This window comes from Conger conger, chromosome 9, assembly GCF_963514075.1.
Source record: "Conger conger chromosome 9, fConCon1.1, whole genome shotgun sequence".
NCBI classification, from domain to species: domain Eukaryota; kingdom Metazoa; phylum Chordata; class Actinopteri; order Anguilliformes; family Congridae; genus Conger; species Conger conger.
Window position 1 is genome coordinate 6,328,185 of NC_083768.1, and position 27,690 is coordinate 6,355,874.

The 27,690-nt window shown below is 49.6% G+C and overlaps 2 protein-coding genes across 2 annotated transcripts in view; both read right to left on the minus strand.

Annotated features, from left to right (window-relative positions):
• mmp14b (matrix metallopeptidase 14b (membrane-inserted)) overlaps nucleotides 1-5,772 on the minus strand; it is a 20,525-nt gene extending 14,753 nt beyond the window's left edge. Inside the window, exon 1 of the mRNA XM_061253448.1 lies at nucleotides 5,146-5,772. Coding sequence (XP_061109432.1) covers nucleotides 5,146-5,247 — 102 coding nt within the window. The 5' untranslated portion in view covers nucleotides 5,248-5,772. The remainder of the gene's footprint in view (nucleotides 1-5,145) is intronic.
• An 8,977-nt stretch (nucleotides 5,773-14,749) lies between these two features.
• Nucleotides 14,750-25,715, minus strand: sall2 (spalt-like transcription factor 2). Its single transcript, XM_061254413.1, has 5 exons — nucleotides 25,433-25,715; nucleotides 21,052-21,596; nucleotides 17,537-19,645; nucleotides 16,655-17,491; nucleotides 14,750-15,103 (listed from the first exon to the last, which is right to left on the minus strand). The coding sequence occupies exons 1-5, from the start codon at nucleotides 25,506-25,508 to the stop codon at nucleotides 14,750-14,752; spliced, it is 3,921 nt and encodes a 1,306-aa protein (XP_061110397.1). The 5' UTR covers nucleotides 25,509-25,715.
• Nucleotides 25,716-27,690: the final 1,975 nt, after the last annotated feature.

Sequence of the window (27,690 nt, forward strand, 5' to 3'; positions counted from 1 at the left end):
TGGTTATACTCTTAAACAGTTTTCACAAAGCATTGGATACACTTTAGTGGGAGGAAAAGGCAAGTATTACTGGACTGTTCTCCTCGTTATGTTATGGTATGTTAAAATGTCACAGATAAAAAACCAATTCCACTGCTGCAGATACACAGCACGCATTCTTTCTCTTCCTGTGGAAGGCTGCCCACCTCACTGCCTGCTGGGCCTTGCAGACTTGTCTTTTCTCTCCCCGAGGGCAATGTGCCAGGACGCCAAATGGAACGCTGAGTTCAGCCCTGAGCGCCTCGACACACAGGCAGACCCAGACCAAAGGTCCAGTGAACTCCATTACCCAGAAATCCTCTTATCAATCCAAAAAGGGCCTTCTCTTTCAGTGCTTTTCAATCTGGCTGGTCTGGGCCAAGTCCAAACTACAAACTTTTTGGCCTGTCTTCTTGTACTAAATACCTTCATCTATCACTTGTTTTCATTTAACTTGCTTCCATTTGTTACCATATCTGTTGTATCCTTTCTTGCTTCTTGTCTCACATAACGTACCTACTGACTTTACTATATTTACCTTCATTATATTCGCCTATATTTACCTTGTTAACTAGATATGATGTCCACAGCTGTAGGTGACTGGTCCTTTATACAAACTGTACTATGTGCAAACGTATGATCACTCTAGCACCTGGAACCATTCTTCCCTCTCGGGGTCTTTCCAAATGACTGTAATGTAATGTGTACAATTCTGTAGTTGTTGCCACGACGTTTGGTATGCACTTATGTGGTGACCTCGCTTCCAGTTACTGAGTGGGCGGAGCCATTCCGAGTGACCGCATCCAGGGACCAATCAGGAGGCAGGCCTTTCCGTTACACTTGGCCATTCTGCTAAAATGATTCAGACAGTGAAATTATTCCGCTCAGATCACAGACACCTTCACGAGTCCTACTTCCTGTCTCTGGCCTTCATCGCGCTCCCTCCCTCGTCTCCACGGTGGCCCTCCTTCATCACTTCCTGCTCTAATTTCATCCTCCATAATTTCCGTCCTCTTCCTCCCGCCCAGACAGGCTCACGCAGAACAAAGTCAAACTTCCCTGTCTCTCTGCACGAGGAGAAGCATGACTACCACGCCTGACCAATCCCTCCACCGGACAGGAAGTTCACTCTGAGCAGTCTGCTGCATTTCGCAGCGCTCCTTGGGAGATGTTCTGCGGGTAGGTTGTGTGGGCAGGAATGCTCTGCCAGGTTAGTGGTGGGGTAATTTATTGCAGTGAGTTAAAAGTATGCAATTGGCCACAGTAAAAAATAACATGTTTCGGTTTAATTCAATTTACATCTCGGGACACCATATCTGCATTGTTCCAAACGATATAGTTTATTATACTTGACATTAAACGTTTCCTTAAAACTGTTTCATACACATAATCCTTTGTCATGTGATTAATATGCAAGGGCCAAGTCCTCGCCTTTTGTTGTATTCTTAGCACTTGAAACGACTTCCCTCTAGAGTCTGGCACTTTGTGTTGTACGTCGAGCCGGATAAGATAGTCGGGCACATATGGTTCAATACACCCTCAGCCAATAAGGAGTGTGGTCAGGGGAGAGCGGGTGTGGTCACTGGGCGGTGGGCGTGGCCAGGGAGGATGCGGCACAGACAGAAATTGTGCAGAATGTGTGCGTTTCTTTGCCACAGCTGCTGATGTGTGGAGACAGTGGCCAAGATAACTATAATTTCTTTCACTCTTTTCCACACACACTCTTCCAGTTACCTTTCCTGTGATCAGCAGTATGCACAGATAGACACACAGACACGGAGGGGGAAAAGGTGAAAGATGGACAGAAGATGGAGTGTGTATTGATGAAGAGAGAGAAAGAGAGAGAGAGAGAGGTGAAATTCAAATCGAAGGCGAGAAAGACTGACTCAGTTGCTCCGATCACTCGGTGCCAACGGAAAAAACAGAGAATTTCGGTCAACATCGAGTCCAGCTCAGAAAATACTGTACAGCCTTATAGCACTGAGACTTACAGAACTACAGGCTTACGGCTGTTAGACTCACAGAACTACAGCCTTACAGCTGTTAGACTCACAGAACTACAGCGTTACAGCTCCAAGACTCACAGAACTACAGCGTTACAGCTGTTAGACTCACAGAACTACAGCTCTACAGCTCCAAGACTCACAGAACTACAGCGTTACAGCTCCAAGACTCACAGAACTACAGCCTTACAGCTGTTAGACTCACAGAACTACAGCGTTACAGCTCCAAGACTCACATAACTACAGCCTTACAGCTGTTAGACTCACATAACTACAGCTCTGAGACTCACAGACTGGCAGCCATGTTGCTAGAGACTGGCGTCCATGTTGCTAGGACTGGCGGCCTTGTTGCTAGGACTGGCGGCCTTGTTCCATAGAGCAGTGTTCGGAAACCTTGGGCATAGTGAGTTGGGAACTGTACTCCTCACTCAGAGGTCGCGGGTTCAAATCTCAGATTGGGCCTTTGAGTGTGGAACCCAACCTGAGTTACTTAAGTAAATACTTTGCCTCATTGTTGGATCCTATGTTAAGAATGAAAGCGTCTGCTAAACGCCTAAACTGGTGATGCTTTACGTGATCCGTTTGCCGCAAGACTTGCATAACACTGTCACTGTCATGACAGACAAAGTCAGTTTATATCAAATGACATAAACCTGTCATCACTTTTATTGGCAAATGTTATGACTCACCCCCTAGTCTGGTGGAAAATTCAGCTACGACCAGCTTGAATTTACCAGCTACCATCAGTTTCAAAACCTAGCTTGAGCTGGTCAGACCATGTTGAGTATGGAGCTGATCTGAACTGGTCGACCAGCGATACCAGCTGCTTGAACTGGTCCGCCACTCAGATCACAGACGCCTTCACGAGTTCTGCTTCCTGTCTCTGGCCTTCATCGCGCTCCCTCCCTCGTCTTCACGGTGGCCCTCCTTCATCACTTCCTGCTCTAATTTCATCCTCCATAATTTCCGTCCTCTTCCTCCCGCCCAGACAGGATCACGCCGAACAAAGTCAAACTTCCCTGTCTCTCTGCGCGACGAGAAGCATGACTATTTTTCTTTCACCCTCCCCCTTCCTCTTTCGAACTCCCATCCCCCCCTCCCTCTTCTCCCTGTTTGGACCTGCGGTTGGTCGGCCAGTGGGCTGCACTACTCATTACATTACGTTACATTACATTAACGGCATTTGGCAGACGCTCTTATCCATAGCGACATACGGTTGATTAGACTAAGCAGGAGACAATGCTCCCCTGGAGCAATGCAGGGTTAAGGTGTGCGGACAGCTGTGCGGATCTTATTGTGGCTGCACTGACCTTGCGTGTCCCGGTCATTCACCTTAACCACCACGCCACAGGCCGCCCTTTGACTCCAGATCAAAGGGTCTGTTGCCTCCAACCCACTTCCTCTAAACCTTTACACCATAAACCCCCAGGACATGACACACTAAGCCCTCAGGATGTGACACACTGACCCCAGGACGCACTCTAAATAAATGGTCGCAATAGGAGGCGTGTGATTCCACAGAAGGGCCGTATTTTGTCGAATGGTTCTTTGCCGTGGAGTTTTCACGCCTCGCACATATGACGATGGGGGGGGGGGGGGGGGGGGGGTTATGACAGGATATGACATGCTGACCACGCAGGATATGACACGTTGGCCAGCGGACGCGCTTCCTCCGCACAGTCTGGCGTGAAGACCCGCCGTGACAGAGCGTCCTTGTGAAATCTTTTTGGAGGTCTGCGTTGTAAACTGCGCAAACTGCACATCCGGATTACGGGTGTGAATAAGAGGCACAATCGTGTGAGACAGATTGCATGGGAGGCGAAGGTCGGCCTGTAGCGTAGTGGTTAAGGTACACGACTGGGACCCACAAGGTTGGGGGTTTGAATCCCGGTGTAGCCACAATAAGATCCGCACAGCCGTTGGGCCCTTGAGCGAGGCCCTTAACCCCGCATTGCTCCAGGGGGGGGATTGTCTCCTGCTTAGTCTAATCAACTGTACGTTGCTCTGGATAAGAGCGTCTGCCAAATGCCATTAATGTAATGCATGGAAGTGATTAAGGAGCGCACGCTACACGTTACACGCTACACACATGTCATATAGCATGTGCCACGCACTGCAGTCGAGCGCAGGCGTTTGATCACAAATGTACACATGGGATTAGTAATGTCTATTCATTGTTCATAACCTCCGCCCATCACTCAAGGCTCATTTCCTCTGCAGCCTCTAAAAGTCAAAGGACAACTCAGTTACCTCATATCCCGCCCCCCCCCCCCCCACACTCAATGAACAAAGCCAATGACTTTAGGATTTTCCCAACCCCCCCCCCCCCTCATCCCACCAGCCATCCAAGTTCTCTGTGTTGCAGTTTCTTTGTCCTTTTTTTCTTTCTTTTTTTTTTTGCTAACACAGCGTCTCCTCCTTTCCTCCCTCTCTCCCTTTAAAAAAAAAAAATGTAATCCAGCCTTTTTTTTCCCCGTGCTTCCTCATCCTCCCACCCCTTCCTGTTTGTCTCAGCTGATACAGAGAAACAAGGTGCGCTCGGGACATCGATACCCCCCGAACGGCACCCACGTGAAAAATGAAAAACGCGCTCAGTGAACGCGTGAGCGCTGCAGCCTCCCCTTTCAAAGCCCGGGCACATTTCGCCCATTTGGCTTCCATCTTTAATTACTTCTGTTTGACTTGTTTTTTGCTTTATTTTATATGCAAAGCGCATCTTTGAATGCGCATAGGACATGAAGTGACACGCTTGCCAATACCTTTCCTGCATTGATAACTTTCCTTGTACATTCCGACAGTCCTTCTTACACCCAACTTCTCTCTCCGAAATAAAGGTATACAAAGTGCCTATGAAGGCACAAATGCTTGTCGCTGGGGTGCGACCAAGTAGGTACGTAAAATTGGTACCCCCAGCCAGCAATATATCATTAATTTGTACCCTTTTTGCGTGGAAAACAATCTCATTTGTACCCAAAGAGAGCATTACTGTACTTTCAGCGTAAACTTGGGAAATGTGATCCTTGGAGCACAAAAAAGGTATCTCTAATGCCACTATATTTCTACTTTTTCACCAGCGTACATGCATTCACATTCACCGTTATGTGCACATTCCGGCTATGCTCACCTCGGGTCTGACGTCTTGTCGTGGCGTTTCTCCCCGCGCGCTGAGCCCGCATGCCAGCGCGAGCACGAGCAGACGGGTCAGTGACAGGAGTCTGGCTCCCATTCCTCGAACGCAGCTCCCGCAAAAAAAATCTGTAAACTGTACTCTTCTCCCCCTCTCTAACGTCCACCGTGCCTTACTGTGCTGTTATCTTTGTCAAAACATGACAAAAACCGATAACAAAACAAAAAAAATATTAAAGAGATGAAGCACCAAAAGTTGTGTTCTCCTTCTCAATGTAAAACAGCAAAAAAAAAGCCTATACGTTTCCAAAAAAGTATGAAAAGAGACGAATTTAATAAATAATGCAACAAAAAAATATCTGTAAGTGCGTTACAGATTAAAGTGGGTTGCGACAATCACAGCTGCCTATTTCGTAACATTCCCTTTCATATTTTTTTTACGTTAACAAAAAAACAACACCAGGTCGGACAACGTTGCCAAACGACCAGCGCTCTATTGGCCTTTTTCCGCTTTGTCCTTCCTTTGTTTCTTTCCCGTTTCTTTCCTCGATCCTATTCTCTCTCTCACTCACTCTTTCTCTCTCGCTCTCTCAGTGGCAGACGGCCGTCCCCTGTGGCTAACCCCGTTTGCAGAAAAGCAGGAAAAGAAGTTTAAAAAAAAAAAATCCGTCCTTGTGCCAGATGTGCCGTTCCCTCCTCCTTCGCTGCGTAGGCTCCTCAGCGGCCTCATTGGAGCCGAGCGGTCAGCCGAAGTTGGCTCGGGTAATGAGTGACTTTCATTCATTACAATGTGCTGAGGCATGACGTAAAGTTTACAGACGGAAAAATCAACACTCAGCAGAAAGTCTAGCCTAGCGTCCTAGCGTGTTGTGTAAATGTTGCACGTTAAGAATGCGGACCTGAAAAAACGATCCAATGTAGAAGAAGTCTTAGGCACCCTAGACTTTATTATATATATATGGGGGGTTTTTTTGTGTTTGTATAAAAGAACACATTTGAGATTTCCAAATATTCATTTTCCAAAAGATTACATTTTACAGAGACATTTTTGTATTAAAAAAAGTAACATTACTGTCAGCAATTGACTACTTTTTACATAAAAACTTGATCAAGGCTGTCTGAGATCAGAAGCAATGACCCAACGAAAGTCAGAAGCAGAAGAACTGTGGCAAGCTCTCCAACATGCTTGGAACAACCTGCCCATTGACTGTCTTATAGAACTGCAAGACAGTGTTGGCTATCTCAGAGAAGTGATGCAGTTTTCACGCAGAAGGGTGGTCACAAAGAATATTGATTTGATTGAGTTTTGAACTATTCTGCCAAATTACTCAAATGTAATGTGAAGTGTATAGTGTTTATTTACGACCTTTCATTGAATTATTTCTGAAAGAATCTTATCTGTACAGAATGTTATACAGGTGCCTAAGACAGTACTGTATATTCACCCTAGATTGGAAACAAAAGAAAATAGGCTATATATTATGTTAATAATTCATGGGAATATTAATTCGAATTATTGAATATAAGAAGCAGGTTTTAAAACAGGTGGCACGGATGGCGCAGTCACAGCAAGGAGGTCCTGGGTTCGAATCCCCGTCGCCCGGGGCCTCTCTGTGCGGAGTTTGCATGTTCTCCCTGTGTCTGCGTGGGTTTCCTCCCACAGTCCAAAGACATGCAGGTTAGGCTGATTGGAGAGTCTAAATTGCCCGTAGGTATGAGTGTGTGAGTCAATGGTGTGTGTGCCCTATGATGGACTGGCAACCTGTCCAGGGTGTATTCCTGCCTTTCGCCCAATGTATGCTGGGATAGGCTCCAGCCCCCCTGCGACCCTGTTCAGGATAAGCAGGTTCAGATAATGGATGGATGGATGGATGGGTTTAAAACATTAGTTGATTTTGTTCTTGTAAAAGGCAGACAACACAAGTGTTCTGTACTTAATGAACATTAATACAATTATTTATTTTAAATTCGTTTTGCAGCTGGTCACATAAGGCGGCCACATTTGTAGGCTATTCGAACGGAAACTATAACTATTAAAAAATAATCCACTGCGAAAGCCAAATCAGAAACAGATTTGTAGCATGGTGTATTTGTATTTGAGTTGGGCGGTGTTGCTAAAAGTGTCTCTATGTTTATAAAACTGTGACACTTATTAGTAGTGTACCCTAATGAGAGTCATAGAATCATTGTGCCGTGTGTGTTGAGCTCCGAAATTTGTTTCTGCCATGGTTGAATACTTTTACGCGCCAACACTCACACATATCGGCAAGTTCGTGCCTACTCACGCAGACAAATGCGGCTCCCCTGTAGCTGTGTGTTCAGAATAGAGACGGACTGTCCGAATCAAAAGCAACATCGACTGAAAGTGAATACATTCTTTCTGCTCCTGGCAGTTCTATTCTGCTTTTAATTAATGTTCTTACGTCAGATAAGGAAACGACGTTCGGACCCCTCACATCTTTTTTTCGACACTGCTGTTTCTGTCTGGCGAGTCTCGTGACTCCTTTGGCAGCAACTCATATTTGGATTAGGCCATTTCCCCCATCTAGTGGTAGAATACACATACTGCCGTTTGGGTGTCCTGCAGTTCGGACTTCGTGCAAGGGGCCATCTTTCGAGCTATCAGTTTTCCCAATTGATATGAAGTCGCCCCCTGGCGATATGTTGGACTATGTATAAGAATGGCTGTGATTCCTACATGGTTCACCCAATGCGGATGTAATGACGCTCAAATTAAAAGCTCAAAGTCTGCACTTTAACCACAAAGTGATTTTCTTTGTATTTAAACTGTCTGTTTGCTGGAGCACAGAGCAAAAGCAATAGGGGCGATATGGCTCAGGCAGTAAGAGCAGTCGGAGGGTTGCCGGTTCGATCCCCCGCCCGGGCTGTGTCGAAGTGTCCCTGAGCAAGACACCTAACCCCCCAAATGCTCCTGACGAGCTGGTCGGCGCCTTGCATGGCAGCCAATTGCCGTTGGTGTGTGAGTGTGTGTATGAATGGGTGAATGAGAAGCATCAATTGTACAGCGCTTTGGATAAAGGCGCTATATAAATGCCAACCATTTACCATTTATTTAATGTAATAAGCTATCAAACACCCATATCCACGAGAGAAAATAATTGCCCCCTCAGTGACTCGATTAACCTAATTTAATTAATACGTAGATTCAGCTGATTGCAGCCAGCCCTGTTGAATCTAAACTTCTCTGGTAACCATCAGAGTGAAGTAGTTGCCACAAATTGTCTACAAACGCACTTTGCAATGATCAAAATAAATTCTCGAAGGAATGAGGAAAAAAATGTGTCGTAATATATCAGGCTTACAAAGCCATTTCTAAGGCCCTGGGACAGTGGTCTAGTCAAAGTCCTGACTTTGAATCCGATAGAGACGCTGTGGCACCTGAAGTGAGAAGTTCATGCTCAGAAGCCTACCAATTATTATACATCGGTAGAATGGAAATTATAGGAAGGGGTTGGCTGCAATTATTTCTGCTAAAGGTGGTGCAAACAGTTATTAAGATATACTTTAACCCCATGGGGCAATTTTTCCTCTGCGATTGATGCACACTAGTTACTTTCATTCAGTTAAAACAATCTTTAAATTAGCTGTATAGGCCTATTTCTAAACAACGGACACCACAAAGTATACAGCTTTTTATTTCCTGTTTACCTTTGATAATGCACATTTAAAAAAAGTTTCATTTTACCACACGCACCTTATTTCACAATAAACGGATGGAAATCCACGATTCATTGGATAGACTGAAAAACGACAAAAACTGTACTCAGGTAACAGTATAGATGTTTTGTTATCTCCCTCCTTTTGAAATAGTTTTTTTCCATATAGAATATATTCTTTGTAAAAACGCAACACAAATGAAGCATGGTACATATTAGCAGATGAGCATCTACTTCAGAAGCTCACCTCGCCTACGTAGTGAGCTCCGGTACGTTTTATCGAAAGGGAGCTTGAGAGTAAGTAAGTTTATAGTTTATACAGCGAATGGCTGAAATAGCTTAACAGCGGCCTCTAGTGGCCAATTAAGGGGTAACACCAGGCCAATTCCAGCATAGCGGTCGCACTGTTTTTGATTGAATTGGTGCATTGGTATCCCGCATCCCAAAATAATGCAAAAATGCAATACAAACTGACAAAAAAAAAGAATAATTGACAAAGAATTACCGTATCAGCTGTCAATGACTGTATACACATTGTCAAATGGCACAACCAGACATCGCCCATGAAAAGGAGTTAGCCTCGCTGCAAGCCTTTTCCAAGGACTTTCTCGCTGCGGGTCGGCTAGCAACCCCGCCATTTTCTTTCACGCGCCCCCTCTCGTCATTGGTTGTCGCAGTGGTTAGCGCTGTTGCGTCACAAGAAGGGGTTTTTCGGTTTTTCGAATCCCGGCCGGCGGGATCCCATCTGCGTGGAGTTCGCGTGTCCTTGCATCGGTTTCCTGCCACACTTAAATACATGCGTGTCAGGGTAGGTATACACCTGTTGTTGCCCCCCCCCCTTGACAAAGGAACTGGAGTTGGAGTTCTAACTTTTACTGTGTGGGCGTGTGTGTGTGTGTGTGTGTGTGTGTGTGTACATGCAATTTAATTAACATTTAAATGAAAGTAAGGATATACACTCACTGAGCACTTATATATTAGACCTATTTTTTAACGTATTGAGTCTTCTCCTCCTGTAGCCTATCCACTTTAAGGTTTGACCCGCTGTGTGTTCAGAGATGCTCTTCTGCATACCACTGTTGTAATGTGTGGTTATCTGTGTTACTGTCACCTTCCTGTCAGCTTCCTGGCCCTTCTCCTCTGACCTCTCTCATTAACAAGGTGTTTCCATTCGCAGAACTGCTGCTCACTGGATGTTTTTTTGCATTTCACACCATTCTGAGTGAACTCTAGAGACTGTTGTGCATGAAAATCCCAGGAGATCAGCAGTTACAGATACTCAAACCAGCCCGTCTGGCACCAACAATCATGCCACGGTCGAAATCACTAAGATCACATTTTGTCCCCATTCTGATGGTTTATGTGAACATTAACTGAAGCTCCTGACCCGTATCTACATGATTGTATGCATTGCACTGCTGCCACACGATTGGCTGATGAGATAATCAGATGAATAAGTAGGTGTAGTTGTTCCTAATAAAGCGCTACATTTTACATTACAGTTACATTACATTACATTTACACTAGGTGTGTGTATAATGGAATTAGCATTTGTCATATAATTATGTGCCAATAAATAAATAAACTTCAGCGAATACTCAAACCAGAAGAAGGTTGAAATTGACCCTGCCGGCTATTTTTCTTCAGATTTTTAATCCGGTCGTATGCTCAGTCTCACAAAAGCTGTGGGGACATCGCCGTTTTGGTTTGAATCGTTGCATCACGACCCTGAATCTCAACATACGATCACATGTGATACCAGCTCGACGCTGTTCCTCTCGGTGGATCCCGATGCTTTCCTGGAGTACCCCCAGCCGGTCCTGGTATTCGATGTGTTCCTCCTCGAGCGCACCTGATGCATGTAATCAAGCCCTCGTCGGTTGTATCGGGTGTCCTTGAGAAGGGACGCGTCAAATACCTGGAGCGGCCATTCTGAGGTACTGGGAGCCACCGCTCGACACCTCGACACCCTTCTGCCAGGCCCGGGATGGGCCGCTCCAGTCCTGGACGGCCGGTGTATCTGCAGGGGGGGGGGGGGGGTTTCCACCAATTCCCCTGGTCTCAATCCACTAATTAGCCATATGGGTCATGACCGATTAGACAAGATAAGAACATTCATAGGCTCCTGTTTATACCACAGAATGTGCCTAAACATGACAGATCACGTGAATTAAATAATTGAGAGCAGACGTGACAGGGGCCGGCCTGTAGCCCAGTGTGCAGTGTGCAGGGGGGATTGTCTCCTGCGTGCTTAGTCTAATCAACTGTAATAGTTTTGGATTAAAAAAGTATCAGCTAAAAACACAACATGTAATGTAAAGAGGTTGGTCTGAAATCCAGAAATGGATACAGCCCGCCTTGCCCATCCCTCTCTACGTTTCAGCTCATGATAGAATGTGCAGTATTTATACGTTAGATAGATGGCACACATGCCTTTCACCCTCTAACACATCCTGTGCAGGTTTAGTACTATTATGCCATTTTCAAAATACAATTCCACAACCTGTACACAATTTACTTTAAAAAAGTAAAGAGACTACAGACAAAAAACGCTCAGAAGCTTAGAAGCCTACCAATTATTATTACATTAATGGCATTTGGCAGATGCTCTTATCCAGAGCAACACACAGTTGATTAGACTAAGCAGGAGACAATCCTCCCCTGGAGAAATGCAGGGTTAAGGCCTTGCTCAAGGCCTTGCGGATCTTATTGTGGCTACACAGGGATTCGAACCACCGACCTTGCGGGACCCAGTCGTGTACCTTAACCACTACACTACAGGCCAGCCTAACATTATCGTCTATATTCTTCATACACATCCAGAATGTGTTCTGCAGACGGACTTTGGTGAAGGTCTGTTTAAAAAGTGCCTGGTCTCCCAAGGAGGCTCCTGATCCTTTTATTAATGTACCCACACACACACACACTCACACAGAAAAAAAGGGAAAAGGGGCTACAACACTGGCTGGCTGTTCTTGGATGTGCCGGTCGCCATGGCAGCGGAGATTAGGGGTGATGTGGTGGATAGAGTTAACCCCCCCCCCCCCCTGGGGGGAGCTCCGGCACCATACAGAGGAGATCCATTGTGCCCAGAGACAGAGAGGATTAGAGACGCCCCTCTGTGAGCCTACACTAAAGAGAGGGAGAGAGAGAGGGAGGAGAGGGAGGTGGGGGGGTATGCAGCTGCACACCTTTTTGTACACACACACACACACACACACACACAAACAACACAGACACACACACACACACACACAGACACACACACAAAGTTCAAACATACACAATCAAGCCAATAGCACATTGACACACTGCAGCCCAATAACACACCGAAAGAGCAACACCCTGTAGCCCAATAGCACCGTGTGCCACCCCATCCCACTGGTGTGGAATGTCACTGAATGAGGACTTCAAAGCTGTAATGAGTGAACACCCGTTTGTATGTGTTCAGGCGTGGCTCAAGACTGTGGCCGTTGACGGCGAACTGTGTTTGCAGCAAACAGTTACTGTTGAACGATTTTAAATGAACATTCCATTCAGTTGCGCACCCAACGCATTTTGAATACAAATGGATGCGATTTAGATTTAACAATGCCAGCTAGCTGATTCGTTGCTTATCTGTGATTTATTTTTTAAGCTAAGAACAAATATTACATTTATTAAAGTGTATTATAAACAGCCAAATAATTGTCAACTTGCGTTCTCTCCGCGTATTCCCCGTCAACAGCCATTTCTGTTCGCGGTGCACTACCTTAAAGGAAAGTTAGCTAACGTTCGCGACGAACAAAAAAAGGGTTAAATGCGTTCGCGAACGTTATCTTCCACGCACCTGAGGTATACAGCCGCTATCACAACAAATTCAGGTTTTGTAGGGGGGGGATTTAATTTGTTGTGACACCGCCTTTGGTTCAACGTAAGCTTGGCCTGTAAGGCCTCAGAGTGAAAAAGAGCAGGTTTGCGACACCTTGTGGTTTGGTGAGGAACTGCGACTGTCTACAGACACTAATCTGGGACCACGGCATGGACGTGGTTATAAATAAGAAGCATATTGCACATTAATCCGACATTCCAAATTAAGGAGACAACTAGCCATGCCAAAAACAAATTAACACATTTGCAGCCTTTACGTAGTTTCATTATTACCGTTTTAATTTTTCCTCTCGATTGAACACTGAACATACACTGAAGATACCACAATCACAACAAGGCCGGAAAACAGACATCCAGTTAAACTTGAAATGATAAGAACAATGACAACAACAATAAAAACAAAAAAAGCTGTAAAGACCCATCTACTTATACAGAGAGTACTGTGGCACCACAGGAAACACAGCACAGTCACAAGACATGGGGGGTGTCTACCCCTAATCTCAGAAAACACCCAGGGAATGCCCAGAAAATGCTCAAGGAATGTCCAGAAAACACCTACAAAATGTTCAGGGTGCACCCAAGAATTGGCTGCAAGAAAACGCCCAGGAAACACTCAGGAAACCTCTAGGGAACGTGTAGGAGAAATGTCCAAAAACACTCGAGGAATGTCCAGGAATTGTTCAGGAACCACTCAAAAAAAAAAAAGGTTCAGGGAACATCCAGGGAAAGCTCTGGGAACGTTCAAGGAATATCCAGGGAACGTTCATGGACAAACCAAGGGATGTTCAGGGAAAGTCCAGGGAACGTTCTGGGAATGTCCAGGGAAAATCCAGGGAAATGCTCAGGGAATAGTCAAGAGAATATCCAGGGAACGTCCAGGGAATGTCCTGGGAAAAGTCCAGGTGCAGAGTGACGATTTCTGGGAATCCGAACAGCCAGCAGCAGAGGGCAGCACCAGGCATTCCGGCAGTACTGGGACAGTCTCGAGACCTGACCCAAACCGTGCGGAACCGGACTGAACTGGAAAAGCAGGTCTAGATCAGACTGGAGCAAACCAGTCCATCCTCATGACCAAGGCCTTTGTGATCATGATGACTCCCCACCCCCCACCCCCCCTTCCAATCACCACACCCCCCGTTGAGTGCACAGCAGTTGAGCTTTCAGAATACACACGTGGGCACACATTTACAGCCTCAGATGGCCCCGAGCCCCTCCCACACACACGGGACAGTCTGCCCTATACCCTCATGCAAAAGTAACGTATGTCAAATGTACCCACCAGTCAGTACTTAAAAGAACGGTACGGTGGGATGGAACCCTTAAGAGAAAGTACCTGCTTTTCAAACCATGTGGCAGACCGCTACGAAGCTACGTCATTTACTGACACCGTCTTCTTTCACTATAATATCCATGTGACGTACAGACTCTCTAAAGTGTCAGTGTATGCGCGTGGGCACGCGACGCACGAGCGGGGAGTTACAGTAGCCGATACGCACAAATGCAGGACACTTCAGTTCCTGAAGCATAAATGTACACCGCGTAGCATTAACGTACGTACGTATATAATGTACGTGCGTATATTACTTCTTTGAAATAGCCATCTAATGCCGCAGAACCGTTCGGGTGTGCTACAGTACAGAGTCACCATTGTGCCTTCTAAACCAGTGCTTTAAACACAAAAAAAAAATCCCTTTTGTACCTAACACATTTCCCTTTTTTGATTAGAAATGAAACTGGAGAAATTAGGCAGAGTCCCAGAGCCCTTAACAACTGTGAGATGGAACATCTCTCTCTCTCTCCCTGTCTTTCTTTCTCTCTCTCTCTTTCTCTCTCTCTGTCTCCATACCTAATTCCCCCTGCCTCCTTTGCTGTTTTACTCTTTAAGACTCTTTAATCACCATTCTGCCTCACTACGTCATACACTAACTAACCCATTGACTGAAGAGCTACCCAGCTATTCTGGTAAATAGAAAAAACAACACGTTTTAAAAAAATGTGTCTCCCCCAACAAAGTAAAAGTTTATTTATAGTACCGAGATGCCCCGACTCAGCGAATCACATCGCCTCCGGTTCGGCGCCCCCCTTAGACTCCTCCCTCGACTCCTCCAAGCCAATCCCTGCGGCCTGGTCCTCCAGTGGCTGGGACTTCTCGGGAGACTTGGCCAATCGCGGCATTTCAAGCTCTTCCGCTTGGCTGCCGGTGGCTGAGTTTGGAACTGGGTCGTCCGGCTGGTCGCTGCTACTGGTGAGGAACACTTGGTACTGATTCCAGAAGCTGACTGGCCCGCTGTTGGTGGCGGGGGTGGGGGCGGGAACAGGGGCAGGGGGGGGAGCAGAGGGGGGCAAGCGGGTGCCCCGTGGGGTGGGGCGGGAGCCCTTGACCACGACCCCGTGATGTTTCATGTGTCCCTGGAGGAAACGGAAAGGGAGAATATGTTACAGTGTGCCACACACATTATATAGAGCTTTTATCCAAAGCACTTTGCAATTGATGCCTCTCATTCACCCATACACTCACACCCATCCATTTGCACCCACTTATCAGGAGTCGGGTCGCGGTGGCAGTAGACTAAGCTGGGTATTCTAGGCATCCCTCCCCCCAGCGAGGCATTCCCAGGCCAGGAGAGATATATAATCTCTCCAGCGGGTTCTGGGTCTACCTCGGGGTCTCCGTCCAGTTGGACGAGCCTGAAAAAACCACCTCAATTGGCTCCTTTTCCCTCCGGATGTCCAAGCTCCTCACCCTAACTCTAAGGCTGAGCCCAGCCACCCTACGGAGGAAGCTCATTTCGGCCGCTTGTATCCACAATCTCATTCTTTCGGTCACTATCCAAAGCTTGTGACCATAGGTGAGGGTTGGGACGTAGATCGACAGGTAAAACCATGACGGTCCGGTGCAACGCCCGCATTACTGCTGAAGCTGCACCAATCCGCCTGTCGATCTCACGCTCCCTTCTACCCTCACCCGTGAACAAGACCCCAAGATACTTGAACTCCTTCACTTGGGGCAATGGCTCATTCCCAACCTGGAGGGAGCAATCCACTGTTTTCCGGCAGAGAACCATGGCTTCGGACTTGGAGGTCCTGACTCTCATCCCGGCCGCTTTACACTCGGCTGCAATCCGCTCCAGTGCGTGCTGAAGGTCACAGTCCGATGAAGCCAGCAGAACCACGTCATCCACAAAAAGCAGAGACGCGAGAGTGGGGATTTGAACCCCTCAAATGCCAGACGACCGCTCTTACCTCCTGAGATAATGTCGCCCCCAGGGTGCCACACCCAGAAACCTTTTTTGTTGTGTATGGAAGACTATCTTTGTTTTACTTCCGGTTTGCCTGAGATTGGCAGTTTCCGCTTCCTGTTCTTTTCTTTGAAAAGGTCACCTTTAGTGGTTGGCTACATGCCCACTTCGAGGCCGGTAAACCTTTGAAGACTAGCTGAGGGTTATTTAGATTTGAATAGGCAGACAGGACTGGGGGTTACTTGTCGGTCTGCAGTGTTCGGTTCGTTCCTACTCCTCCGGTCCACAACCCCTACTTCCCCGTCATTTACCCTGAAGAAAACGTGAATTAGGCAAATGTCCGTGCTCTTTCAAATGTCACTCCGAAGCCATGGTCAGTTACAGACGTAACTAAGCGATTAGACAGAGCCTATAACGACACACCCAGAAATAATATTTATCTAGGAATGCGTCCCTTATAAATGATCAACCTGTGGATCCACCTCTCCCCATCTGCGACGTCCATAATTCAAATGGCTTCAAACTGATATCTGAAAGAGCAAGGAGGTTACATTTGCCTAATATAGGTTCCCTGATTCGTTGATTAGGAAAAAGCCCTCTCACTTGCTCTTGCGCCCTCAATCTCTTATTTCCCCTCTCTCCTCCCTCTCTCATCCCTCCTCCCTCTGTCTCCTCTTTCCTCTCTCTCTCTTCCCCTCCTCTCTCTCTCTCTCTCTCTCACCTTTAGGCCGCTGCGGCTGGCGTACTCCTTCCCGCACTCGGAGCAGCTGTATATCTTCTTCTCCGGGGGGCGCAGGACCGGGGGGGGCAGGGCGGCGGCGGCCAGCCAATCGGGATCCGGCCCCGCGGGCACCTTCGCACCGCCGCTCCCATCATCCTTTGCGGGCGAGCTCAGCAGGCTCTTCCTGCCGTCTCGCGGGGGCTCCGGGACCTCCTCTTTCGGGCCGGGGTGCGGGGGCGCAGGGTCGGGCACCGCGGCCTTGTCGATCTTTGGTACCGAGGAGACGGGGGGGGCGCCGAGGGGCTCTGCGGGGGAGGGGTCAGGGGACACGCCCAGGTGGGGCAGGGGCAGGTGCGCGGGGGATAAGAGGGGGGCGGGGGCGTCTGTGCTGGAGCTGGAGGCCAGCTCGGGCGTGGGGCTGCTGGGCGAGACGGCAGGGGCGTCGGCGGGGGCAGGCTGGCTCGGGCGGGCCTCGGAGGGACTGGGGGGGGCAACGTCCACCTCAGGGGTGAGGGTCAGAGCGGCGGGGGGGCTGGGCAGGCGGAGGGCGGGGCACGGGGGGGCGGGTGGCGGGGGCTCGGCGTGGGCGTCCTCCTCCTCCTCTTTCATATCGGCCGCGGCAGGGGTCACCAGGAGGTCGGCGGCGGTCAGCAGGGGGTCGGCGAGCGTCGGGAGGAGCTCGGCGAGGGGGTCGGCCAGCGGGGCGGTCACGCTGGCGCTCAGCACGGGCGGCTCCGCGCTCCCGGGCGGCGTGGCGTCCGGGGCGGCGTTCAGGGCCGGGTCGGGGCTGAGGTCGGCAGGAGGGGGCACGAGGTCCGGGCTGTCGGGGGGGAGGTCCTGCACGTCGGGGGCGGGTGGGGGCTGGGGGGTGATGTCGGAGGCGGGGGCGGGGGCGGGGTCGGCGTCGTCACGCGGGCTGAGCGCGGGGGGGCGCGCGGCAAGCTCCGGCTCGGGGCTGCCCGGAGGCAGCTGGCCGCCCAGGTGCATGCGGATGTGGTGCTGCAGCACCAGGGCGTTGGTGAACTTGCGCTGGCACAGTGGGCAGGAGTTCTGGGCGCGGGCTAGTGGGCGGGCGCGGTGCGTGGCCTGGTGCGCCCGCAGGTTGCCCTTGGTGGAGAAGGAGCGGCCGCAAAGCTTGCAGGGGAAGGGCCGCTCGCCCAGGTGCGTGGCCTGGTGCAGCCGCAGGGCGCGCGGGCAGCTCAGCACCCGCAGACACACCCCGCACTGATTGGCCGCCCCCAGCTCCGCCCCGGCCCCCGCCATGCCGGACCCCGCGCCCCCGCCATTGGCGCTCACGCCCAGGGCCGCCATCATCTCCCGGGCCAGGCTGGGGGCGGAGCCCAGGTGGGAGGAGCCGGCCTGGACAGAGCTGGGGCCCCCGTGGTGGGAGTGTTCCCCGGAGCCGTGGTGCGGCTCCTTCTCCAGCTTCTCCACCAGCCGCTGCAGCTTGGAGGTGTCGGAGGAAGTGGAGGAGGAGGACGAGGAAGGGTGCTGGGGCGCTTTGGGGAAGGTGGAGAAGGGGAAGGTGAGCTGGGGGTGGGGCGGGGCCAGGTGGGAGCCCCCGGAGGGCGGGGGCGGCGGAGGGCGGAGCAGGGCCAGGCCCGGGTGGTGCGGGTGGTGCGGGTGGGACGGGGTGGCGGTGGGGAAGAGGATTTTTGGGAGGTGGGCCAGGTGGGAGTAGGCGGAGTGCGGGTGCAGGGCCTGGTGCGGAGGGGTGTTCTCGTCGAAGCGCTTGGACCCCGCCTTGTAGAGCCCGGCCATGGAGGCCAGGGGCCCGGCCGGCGAGGAGGAGGAGGCAGAGGAGGAGGAGAGGAGGGCGGGCGTGAGCGAGGAGGAGGTGGAGGAGGAAGAGGAGGACACGGCGGCGGCGGCCGCGGCCGCGGCCCGGTTGAGCTGCAGCAGGGAGTGCGCGGTGGAGAGCAGCGCCAGGTCGACGCTGGGGGGCAGCGGGAGGGAGGAGGGCGGGCCCCGGGGGGACACGCCCAGCGGGAACCCCGGCCCTCCGCCGGCCCGTCCGTCCGACCCCTCCCCCGCGCCGAACAGCTCCTCCTCCGCGCGGCGCTTCCGGCGCTTCTGCGCCCCGGCCACGCCGGCCGCCACGGCCACGGCGGCGGAGATGGGCTCGGCGCCCTGGCCGAACAGCGAGGGCGGCAGCAGGGACAGCGACAGCTCGGGGTTCTGCTCGCGGTGCCGCAGGAAGTGCACCTTCAGGTTCCCGCGCGTGGTGAAGCGGCTCAGGCACACCGGGCACTGGTAGGGCCGCTCGCCCGTGTGCGAGCGCAGGTGGATCTGCAGCGACGAGTCGGAGGAGAACAGCTTCCCGCAGAAGCGGCAGGCGTGCGAGAGCCGCGACAGGCCCGAGGCCCCCGAGGCCCCGCCCCCGTCCTGCGAGGGGCCCGGCAGGGAGGCGGAGCTGAAGAGGGGCGGGGCGAAGAAGGCCAGCCCGCCCGCGGAGCCCGAGGACGAGGTGGTGTTGGGGGACTTCTCGTGGAGGTAGCGGGGCGGCAGGCCCAGCGTGAGCGAGGATGGGTACTGGGGCGCCACGGCCGCCGTGGGCGTGGAGGAGGAGGAGGATGAGGAGGAGGAAGAGGAGGAGGACGGCGGGGGGACCCCGCCTGCTCGGCCGCCCCCGCCCCCGATGTAGGCCCGCCCCCCGGCGCCGGCCCCGCCCTCGTACTGGGACTTGAGCGGGCGCAGGACCTGGGACAGGGGGTGCGGCGTTTTGGGCTTGGGGAGGGACTGGTGGGGGGGCAGCAGGGACGGGAAGCAGGCCAGGAGCGGGGAGGGGCCGGAGCCGGAGCCGGGCGGGGGGGGAGGCGGGGCCGCGCCGTTACCCCCGGAGGACACACCTCTCTCCCCCTCCAGGCACAGCTGTGGCAGGGGGGGCAGCGGGGGCGAGTCCAGCCCGCAGGCAGCGCCCCCTAGCTGCAGCACCTGTCGGCAGATCTCCTCCGTCATCTGCATCTGGTAGATCTGCCTCTGCTGCAGCACCTTCAGGACAGGAAGGGAACAGTGTTACACTTCACGACACGACACCGTTACGACACCCAGCTTCGGGTTACACTTCACGACACGATGCCATTCCAAATTGCAACAAAAAGACTCAAATTAGAATCTCTTGTCCCTTTTCAATATTAAAGTATTGTACGCAGAATTTCAGAATGCTGCATGTACTTGTTTCTCATAATCACTGTAGCTTTAATACATCTCTGCGTGTTCAACTGCAGAAGGTTAACGTGTTATCGAATTGCACTTTTTTCACGTGTTTTATTTCTTCACACGTCCCTCTTGAGACAAGATATTGATATCAATGAGACTTGATGTATACATAAAGGATAAAAGTAAATATTTCATGAATATTTAGTCATTTTTATTTATTTTAACTATGAATTTTAAGCTACTACTTTAAATCATTTTATTGTTTTGTTTTGAAACTTAATTATGTATTTATTTGACTTATTACTACTTATTTTCCTTGAAAATGTTGTTGTATTTATGTTTACATTCGGCACCTGCTCTCAATGCATCTCCCTGGGTTTAATGGTGCAATTTTTGTGTTAAACCATTGTTACAAGACCATTGTAAATTCCTATCATTGAAAAATTTTGTTGACTCACCCTCTGCCTGTGTTTATAGTCAATAAATTCTGGTTTCAAAATATGCAATTCCCGCGTTATCAATCTCTATCAAAACATCGTATAGCTGTACAATAATTCAAGCTCATTAGTTGAAAATTGATTCTAATTGCCACAGCCAATGGCGTTTCAACGTCAGCGCATTCGCAGAGAAGGGGGAGGGATAAACAGTGTTGTGGTTTGAAGGTGTTTGTTGCTGCTGTTCGAAATTAGGGGTGTCTCGGTGGCGCAGCCTGTAGAGCACTGACCGCATGCTCATTGCAAGCCGCGACGTCTGCAGTTCGAATCCGACCGTCCGACATTTGTCGCATGTCTTCCCCTCTCTCTCGCTCCCATTCTTCTGTCTCTCTATACTATACTGTCCAATAAAGCCGAAAAAGGCCTAAAAAATATCTTTAAAAAAGTTCGAAATGACCTACTGTACCTTTAAGGAGTATAAACACAGGCAGAGGCTGAGTCAACACGTCAGTGAGCCTTTTTCAATGATGGGAAGGGATTTATAAAGCCACAATAAGATCCGCCAAGCCGTTGGGCCCTTGAGCAAGGCCCTTAACCCTGCATTGCTCCAGGGGGAGGATTGTCTCCTGCTTAGCCTAATCAACTGTATGTCGGTCTGGATAAGAGCGTCTGCCAAAATGCCAACAATGTAATGTAATGTAATGTACACATTTGCCTTCAAAATGTAGTTGTATTTATGTGTACGTTCAGTGCGTCTCCCTGGGGGTTTTTCTTTTAATAAAGGGAAATGAAGGCGTGACGCACCTGCAGCTCCTCCAGGATCACGGCGATGCTGAGGTTGGGCCGCGGCGTGGCGGGGTGCGGCGGCGGGTTCTGGGGGGCCGCGCTGGGCGAGGGCGAGGGCGTGACGGGGCTGGGGGGCCCCTCGGGCACCGGGCTGGGGCTGCCCGGGTGGGGCGGGGCGCAGGAGGAGGACGAGGAGGAGGAGGAGGAGGTGGCCGACACGCCCAGCTTCGGGGAGGCCATGAGGGGCCGCGGCTGGCACGGGGGCTGGTGCGGGGCGGGGGCCGGGCTGGGCGCGCGGGTGCGGGAGGAGAGGGAGGGGTGGGGGAAGTCGGGCGAGAGGGAGCAGTGAGCCTGGGGCAGGGAGGTGGGAGGGTAGGGCGCCGGCTGGTTGGGGGAGCGGGAGGGCGGAGAGTTTTCCGTGGGCAGAGAGGGGGTGTGCAGACCCCCGGGGGAGGGGCGGGGCGCCAGGGGGGGCTGGCAGTCCAGCAGGGAGGAAGAGGAGGACGGCGACGAAGAGTCCGAGAGCAGGGAGAAGGACAGGGACTTCACTGCCAGCTGCTCACCTGAGAGAGGGAGAGAGAGAGAGAGAGCGCAGGATAGAGAGAGAGAGAGAGAGAGAGCAGGATAGAGAGAGAGAGAGAGAGAGAGAGCGCAGGATAGAGAGAGAGAGAGAGAGCGCAAGATAGAGAGAGAGAGAGAGAGAGCGCAGGATAGAGAGAGAGAGAGAGAGAGAGAGAGAGTGGGAGAGAGGTCAGCTGAAAATGGACTACTTTTTACAGAAAAATTGGATCAAGGCTGTCTGAGATCAGGAGCAAGGAGCCAACCAAAGTCTGCAGAACTGTGACAAGTTCTCCAACATCCTTGGAACAACCTCCCTGCCGATTGTCTTATAGAACTGCAGGACAGCGTTGGCTATCTCAGAGAAGTGATGCAGTTTTAACGCCAAAAAATATTAATTTGATTCAGTTTTTAACTATTCTACCAAATTACTAAAATGTAATGTAAAATGTATAGTACGTTTATTTAGGACCTATCATTGAATTATTTTTGAAAGAATCTTATCTGTACAGAATGTTATACAGGTGCCTAAGACTTTTGCACAGTGCTGTACTCATTCTTAGCACATACAGTCTTAGCATATGCTCATTAGTTACTCTGAGATTTAGGACACACTCTGCAGCACTCTCTGCACAGAAACAGATGATACGGTATGGATAACAGATTACAGATTGATATTTGTGGATAAACTTTACAGATTCACATGTGTGGATAAACTTTACAGATTCACATGTGTGGATAAACTCTACAGATTCACATGTGTGGATAAACTCTACAGATTCACATGTGTGGATAAACTTTACAGATTCACATGTGTGGATAAACTCTACAGATTCACATGTGTGGATAAACTTTACAGGTTCACCTGTGTGCATAGACTTTACAGATACACCTGTGTGGATAAACTTTACAGATTGAAATGTGTGGATGAACTTTACAGATTTACCTGTATTGATAAACTTTACAGATTTACATGTATAGAAAAACTTTACAGATTGATATGTGTGGATAAATTTTACAGATTTACACGTGTGGACAAACTTTACAGATTTACACGTGGGGATAAACTTTACAGATTCACATGCGTGGACAAACTTTACAGATTTACATGTGTGGATAAACTTTACAGATTTACATGTGTGGATAAACTTTACAGATTTACATGTGTGGATAAACTTTACAGATGTACATGTACGGATAAGCTTTACAGATTTATTTTGAATTAGTTGTATTGCATTAAACCATTTACATTGCCATAACAATGTCAATACCTCAAAATATATCATAATAATATATTTAATATTTTTCATATTATTTGATAATTATTTTTGCCATTCACTTGTTTCCCCAGACTGAGATGTCTGGCTTTTTAAATATTCATGTGTTAATATATACATGTACGTGTACATACCTTTGCTTGTATTCTACAATAAGGACTTAAAAATTCATTCATAAATGCTAAATTTGAGACAGATAGCCGCAGATATCCCTTTACTAGCCATTAAAGGGATATCTGCGCTGTTTCCTTTACTGAAAAGCACATAGTCAGGTGGCAGGTGAGCACACAAACACAGGGCCAGCGCAACAGAGCAAAGTTTCATTCTCACAAATGCCCTCACCACGGACTCTACCTCCAAAATCCATCTCTTCTCTTTTTTTAACCAGAGCCTTCACTTACCGTTCTCTCACTCTTTCTCTCTCTCTCTCTCTCCCTCTTTCCTCTCATCTTCTCCACCCCTTCCCTCCTTTTCTTTCCCGTCTTCTTTCTCGACTTCTATCACTCTTTGTCCATCATCCTTTATCTCTTTTAGCCCACTCCGCCGCAACCATCCGTCTCCACTTCCAGCGGTGCGGCGCTGACAGCCTACCTTGCTGCCACGGCAACGCGTTGCCGAGGACAATGGCCGTCACCACGGCAACCTCTAACCCCTCTTAACCTGCCCCCACTCCATCCAGTCTGTCTTTCATCTCCTTCTCCAACCCCCCACCGACTCAAACCCCACCCTCAGACTCCATAGGAGGGTCAGAGGTCGGATCACACGTAGGGGGTTCTGACCACTGCCTGGTCTCCTGGACACTGTGATTGGCCCAAAGACGTGACCTCCTGGGGTCACTGGGGTCACATTCTTTCAGAGGCTTGAGTAAAGACAGAGAGAGAGAGCGAGAGAGAGGGAGAGAGACACACACACACATACACACACAGACACAATCATAACATACATGCGCACACAGACACGTGCACATACACACCACAAGCTCTCTCACACACACACACACACAGTGTGCACAGACCCTCTCTCTCTCTCTCTCTCTCTCACACACACACACACATGCACAGACCCACTCACACACACACTCTCACACACACACAGAGCTCAGCCTGGCTCTTCATGCTTCACCACACAGTCACAAAACGCCGGAAGGACAATGAAGTCTCACGCTGCTGCTGTTTCACAGTACACCTCTGCTCTCCTCTCTCTCCCCCTCATCTCTCTCTCTCTCTCTCCCCTCATCTCTCTCTCTCTCTCTCTCCTCTCTCTCTCCCCCTCATATCTCTCTCTCCTCTCTCTCTCCCCCCTCATATCTCTCTCTCCTCTCTCTCTCAACCCCACAGCTAACTGGGTGGTCCGCACACATTCTGTGGGCTGGCAGAGGGAGGAGTAAGAGGTAGAGAGAAGGAGAGAGAGAGAGAGAGAGAGAGAGAGAGAGAGAGAGGTAGTGTGAAGGGTGAATCTGAAGATCGACCTCAAATGAAGTAGGAGAACTTGAAGGGGGGGGGGGGGGGAAACCGAGTAAGAATGAATCACCCCCCCCCCCCCCCCCCCCCCCGCACTCCCCCAACACACACACATACCCACACACACACACACACACACACACAAAGGGGGGGGGGGGGGGGGGGGGGCGGCGGCTAATGAAGGGGATCAGAAGTCAGGCAGGGCCGTAAATCTCCTATTAGACGGACAACAAACCAGCCTCTTTGCCCAAGCAGCTCAGCGCACCCAGTGAACCTACAAAACTGCCGTTGCGCACTAATTTCAATTAATCAAATCTGGCGAGGGCCTGAACTGTAACCAAACTAAAGTTGATGGCGTGGGTAACCGCAGCGCCTCGAGCAGTGCTTTCTCCGACGCGAAACTACTGGCACAACAGTTAACGGTTTCCATGTTTTGGAGTTCCGTTTCACTTTAGTCGCTTTTCTCGCACGCGCGCTGCACTCCAAACGAACGGATCGCTGGCGGTTGTCCGCAGAGCCGGACACCAGCACGGCTTATTATCCGTGACCGACTTTAACACTGGAAAGCGAACTTCACGAAGTCACTTTTTTTAAATGAACTCGCTATGAGTGAGTAGCCTACCAAACGACGAAAACACGGAACTGTGACTCATAATGCCAATTTAACTTAACGAGTCGTGTTGCCTCGAGTCACTAAAGTGCCGGAGTGCCTAGACATGTGATGGTCTTGTTTCTCCTCACCAACATCACTGAAACATTTAATATTGCAGTGTAATCTAACACACAAACGCACATCGCTTATATTTGTTCAGATACGCATCAGTGGACTATATTCAGTTGCAAGTGAGGTGTAGCCTACCAGATAAAAGAATGGACACGGTCAAGTTTTGAGCATACATTTCTGTGGTTATGCATTCGGACAACTTTTCATTGCTATTAAATGTATTGCGCCTCACGTCACATTGCTGCTCCTCGTATTAATAACATGTGTCATTTTAGCAGTTATTACACACTTTTATTTGTTCCTTACCGGTTGCTTTCGTTATTAAGATGGTCTTAACATCAATGCGAAAGAAAATTATCCGATAAAGAGTATTTTCTCACCTTGCGTTAGTATCCGTGTGTTCCCGGGGGCCGGGTTCACAAGCTGTTGGGGCCGTTTCTGTTTCCGGCGAGACATGATTCACGAGGATACCGAGTGGGAGAGGGGGCATTAGCCAAACACAATGCGCTTTTCACACCAAAAAACGGTGCCCAAACACTCCTTCCTGCACAAACCAAAGCTCTCACTTTGCCCAAACGTTTCTTTCTACTTCTAGAGAGTCTCTACGGAAAACAGAGCGGAACAGATTCATTTTGATAACTCATTCACGCGCTGAAATAGCCAAGCGACTGCTGGCCCGCGACATCTGTAACTGCCGTGTGGTTTTGAGAGTGCGCGTGTGTGTATGTATGTGTGGCTGTTTTTCTCAACAAACCCTCTCTTCTCAAACTTGCCCACCGTGCTTGCCCCCCCCCCCCTCCCTCCCTCCCTCCCTCTCTCACTCTCTCTCTCACGCACACACACACACACACACACACACACACAACACACACAGTCTTCTTGTTCTCATTTTACATTTGCATTTAAATGGCGAGGAACACCATCTCTTTCTCTTTTTGGGGGGGTGATTAATTCCCCTCCCCCCCCCAAACTCCCATTTACCTACCTCTTTTATGAGAGAAACACTAGCCTATAGCACTCATAAACCTATCTTTAACAAGTCAGACATCACACACAGACACTCGCACGTAAATGCCTCTGGCAGTGCTTGCGCTCCTCTTGTGAGCGTAATTTAGCACCATCGTGACATTCACCTTTTCTTTTGGACGAACCACAAACGCGTCTCGCCGCTGAACCTGTTGCATCTACTGGGATGACTGAAACCCCCAATGTCAAGACGGAAACACAAAAAGCTACTTGAGAGATAATAACCCGTACATAAAAATACTAGAAATTACATCAGCTCAGCATTTCGCAGTGAAATGCTTTACGTTCAGATGCAAGGAGATGGAATTCCCAATGCGCACACATTAAACGCTTAAGTAGACAGCTGCATTTGTTTTTAATGATTAATAGGCCTACTATATTTTAGCAGGTTTTTTTATTTATTTAGTAAGCCTTGTTGTGATTGCAGGATTCGGTTACTGACTTCACTGCGCGCAAGCCTTTTGATGGTTTTGGTCTTCATTGTGATTACGGCAGAAATCAGTTATTATAGTAGTAATGTGCTTCGGAGGGCGTGATTTCAGAACTTTATTATCTGCGGAGACAGAAGGCAGATCAAGCCAGATCGCTCTTGCAGCCGATTGGTGGTTTGCGGACGTTTGGCACGCCCCTTTTTCCCAGTTCTCCATCCCCGCCGAACCTCCGCCCGCTCCGCCCGCGTTCCGATACGCGAGCTCTATTTAAAAGGTAGTGAATGGACAGGAATTTGCAACAATGGCGTTCAGCACACAGTCGAGTGAGCATATCTCTCCGAGTCTCTAGGGACACACTGGGCTACTGACACGCCGCACAATGCCTTCTTTTCACTCCCAGGACCACTGCCATACCACGTGGAAAAGGAATGAAAGCGAGAAAGAGAGAGAGAGAGAGAGAAAAAAAAAATCAGAACTTTTAAGTAGGCCTCTCATGCGCGCGTATTCACACCAGCCTGCATCCAAGAAACTTTGTTTTAAAACTGTAGTTGTCGCTGGCGATATTGTTTCAACGTTAAAATACCATACCCATACGCCCCTCACTATAATTGTCAAAAAAATAAAAGTAAAAACTATCTTTTTTACAGTGTACCCATTGCCAGATATAACTTTGTGCACTTCCGCACGTTACTGCTTTAGCATTTCCATTTAACGTAACTGCAGATAACAAGTTGAACGCAACTCACAATGTAAAAGCACTGAAGGTTTTTTTTAAACCGCAGAATACTCTCTCGATGCATACTAATTAATCTTCACTTCCGTTTCTTTAGGGATAATACGGTAGTGTTCCTGTCTTTGTCACCGCCAGGGGGAGACGCTCAGTCCGATTCACATTCATCGCCGCGCGTTTGAACACCTGCCTCAGTGGTAGTGCTGATTCCGCACTACAGAGTAACGCCAGAGTACTTCACGGGGTTGTAAATCGCATGGAATCCATTCCATGGAATCTGCGTCAGTGCACCTCCAATATATTCCAATGTTCAAATTCAAATATGACCAGCCACCCAGACCTTGAGTGTCTTTTCTCCGACCTTGAGGTGACTGGTAATTCCCTCTCTGCGCGGCTTCTTGCACCAGTCACAATTCCCGTCTGTGCCGGCCCCATAGATTACATTACTATA

Bases quoted from the DNA above. Each gene is read 5' to 3' on its own strand.
- sall2 (XM_061254413.1), bottom strand. From the start codon at position 25,508: ATGTCTCGCCGGAAACAGAAACGGCCCCAACAGCTTGTGAACCCGGCC. The intron at 17,492-17,536 runs GCCTCCGACATC...CCCGACGTGCAG, and splicing joins CCGACCCCGCCCCCGCCCCC to GACCTCCCCCCCGACAGCCC. The intron at 15,104-16,654 runs GTGAGAGAGAGA...CGTTTCCTCCAG, and splicing joins CCAGCCGCAGCGGCCTAAAG to GGACACATGAAACATCACGG.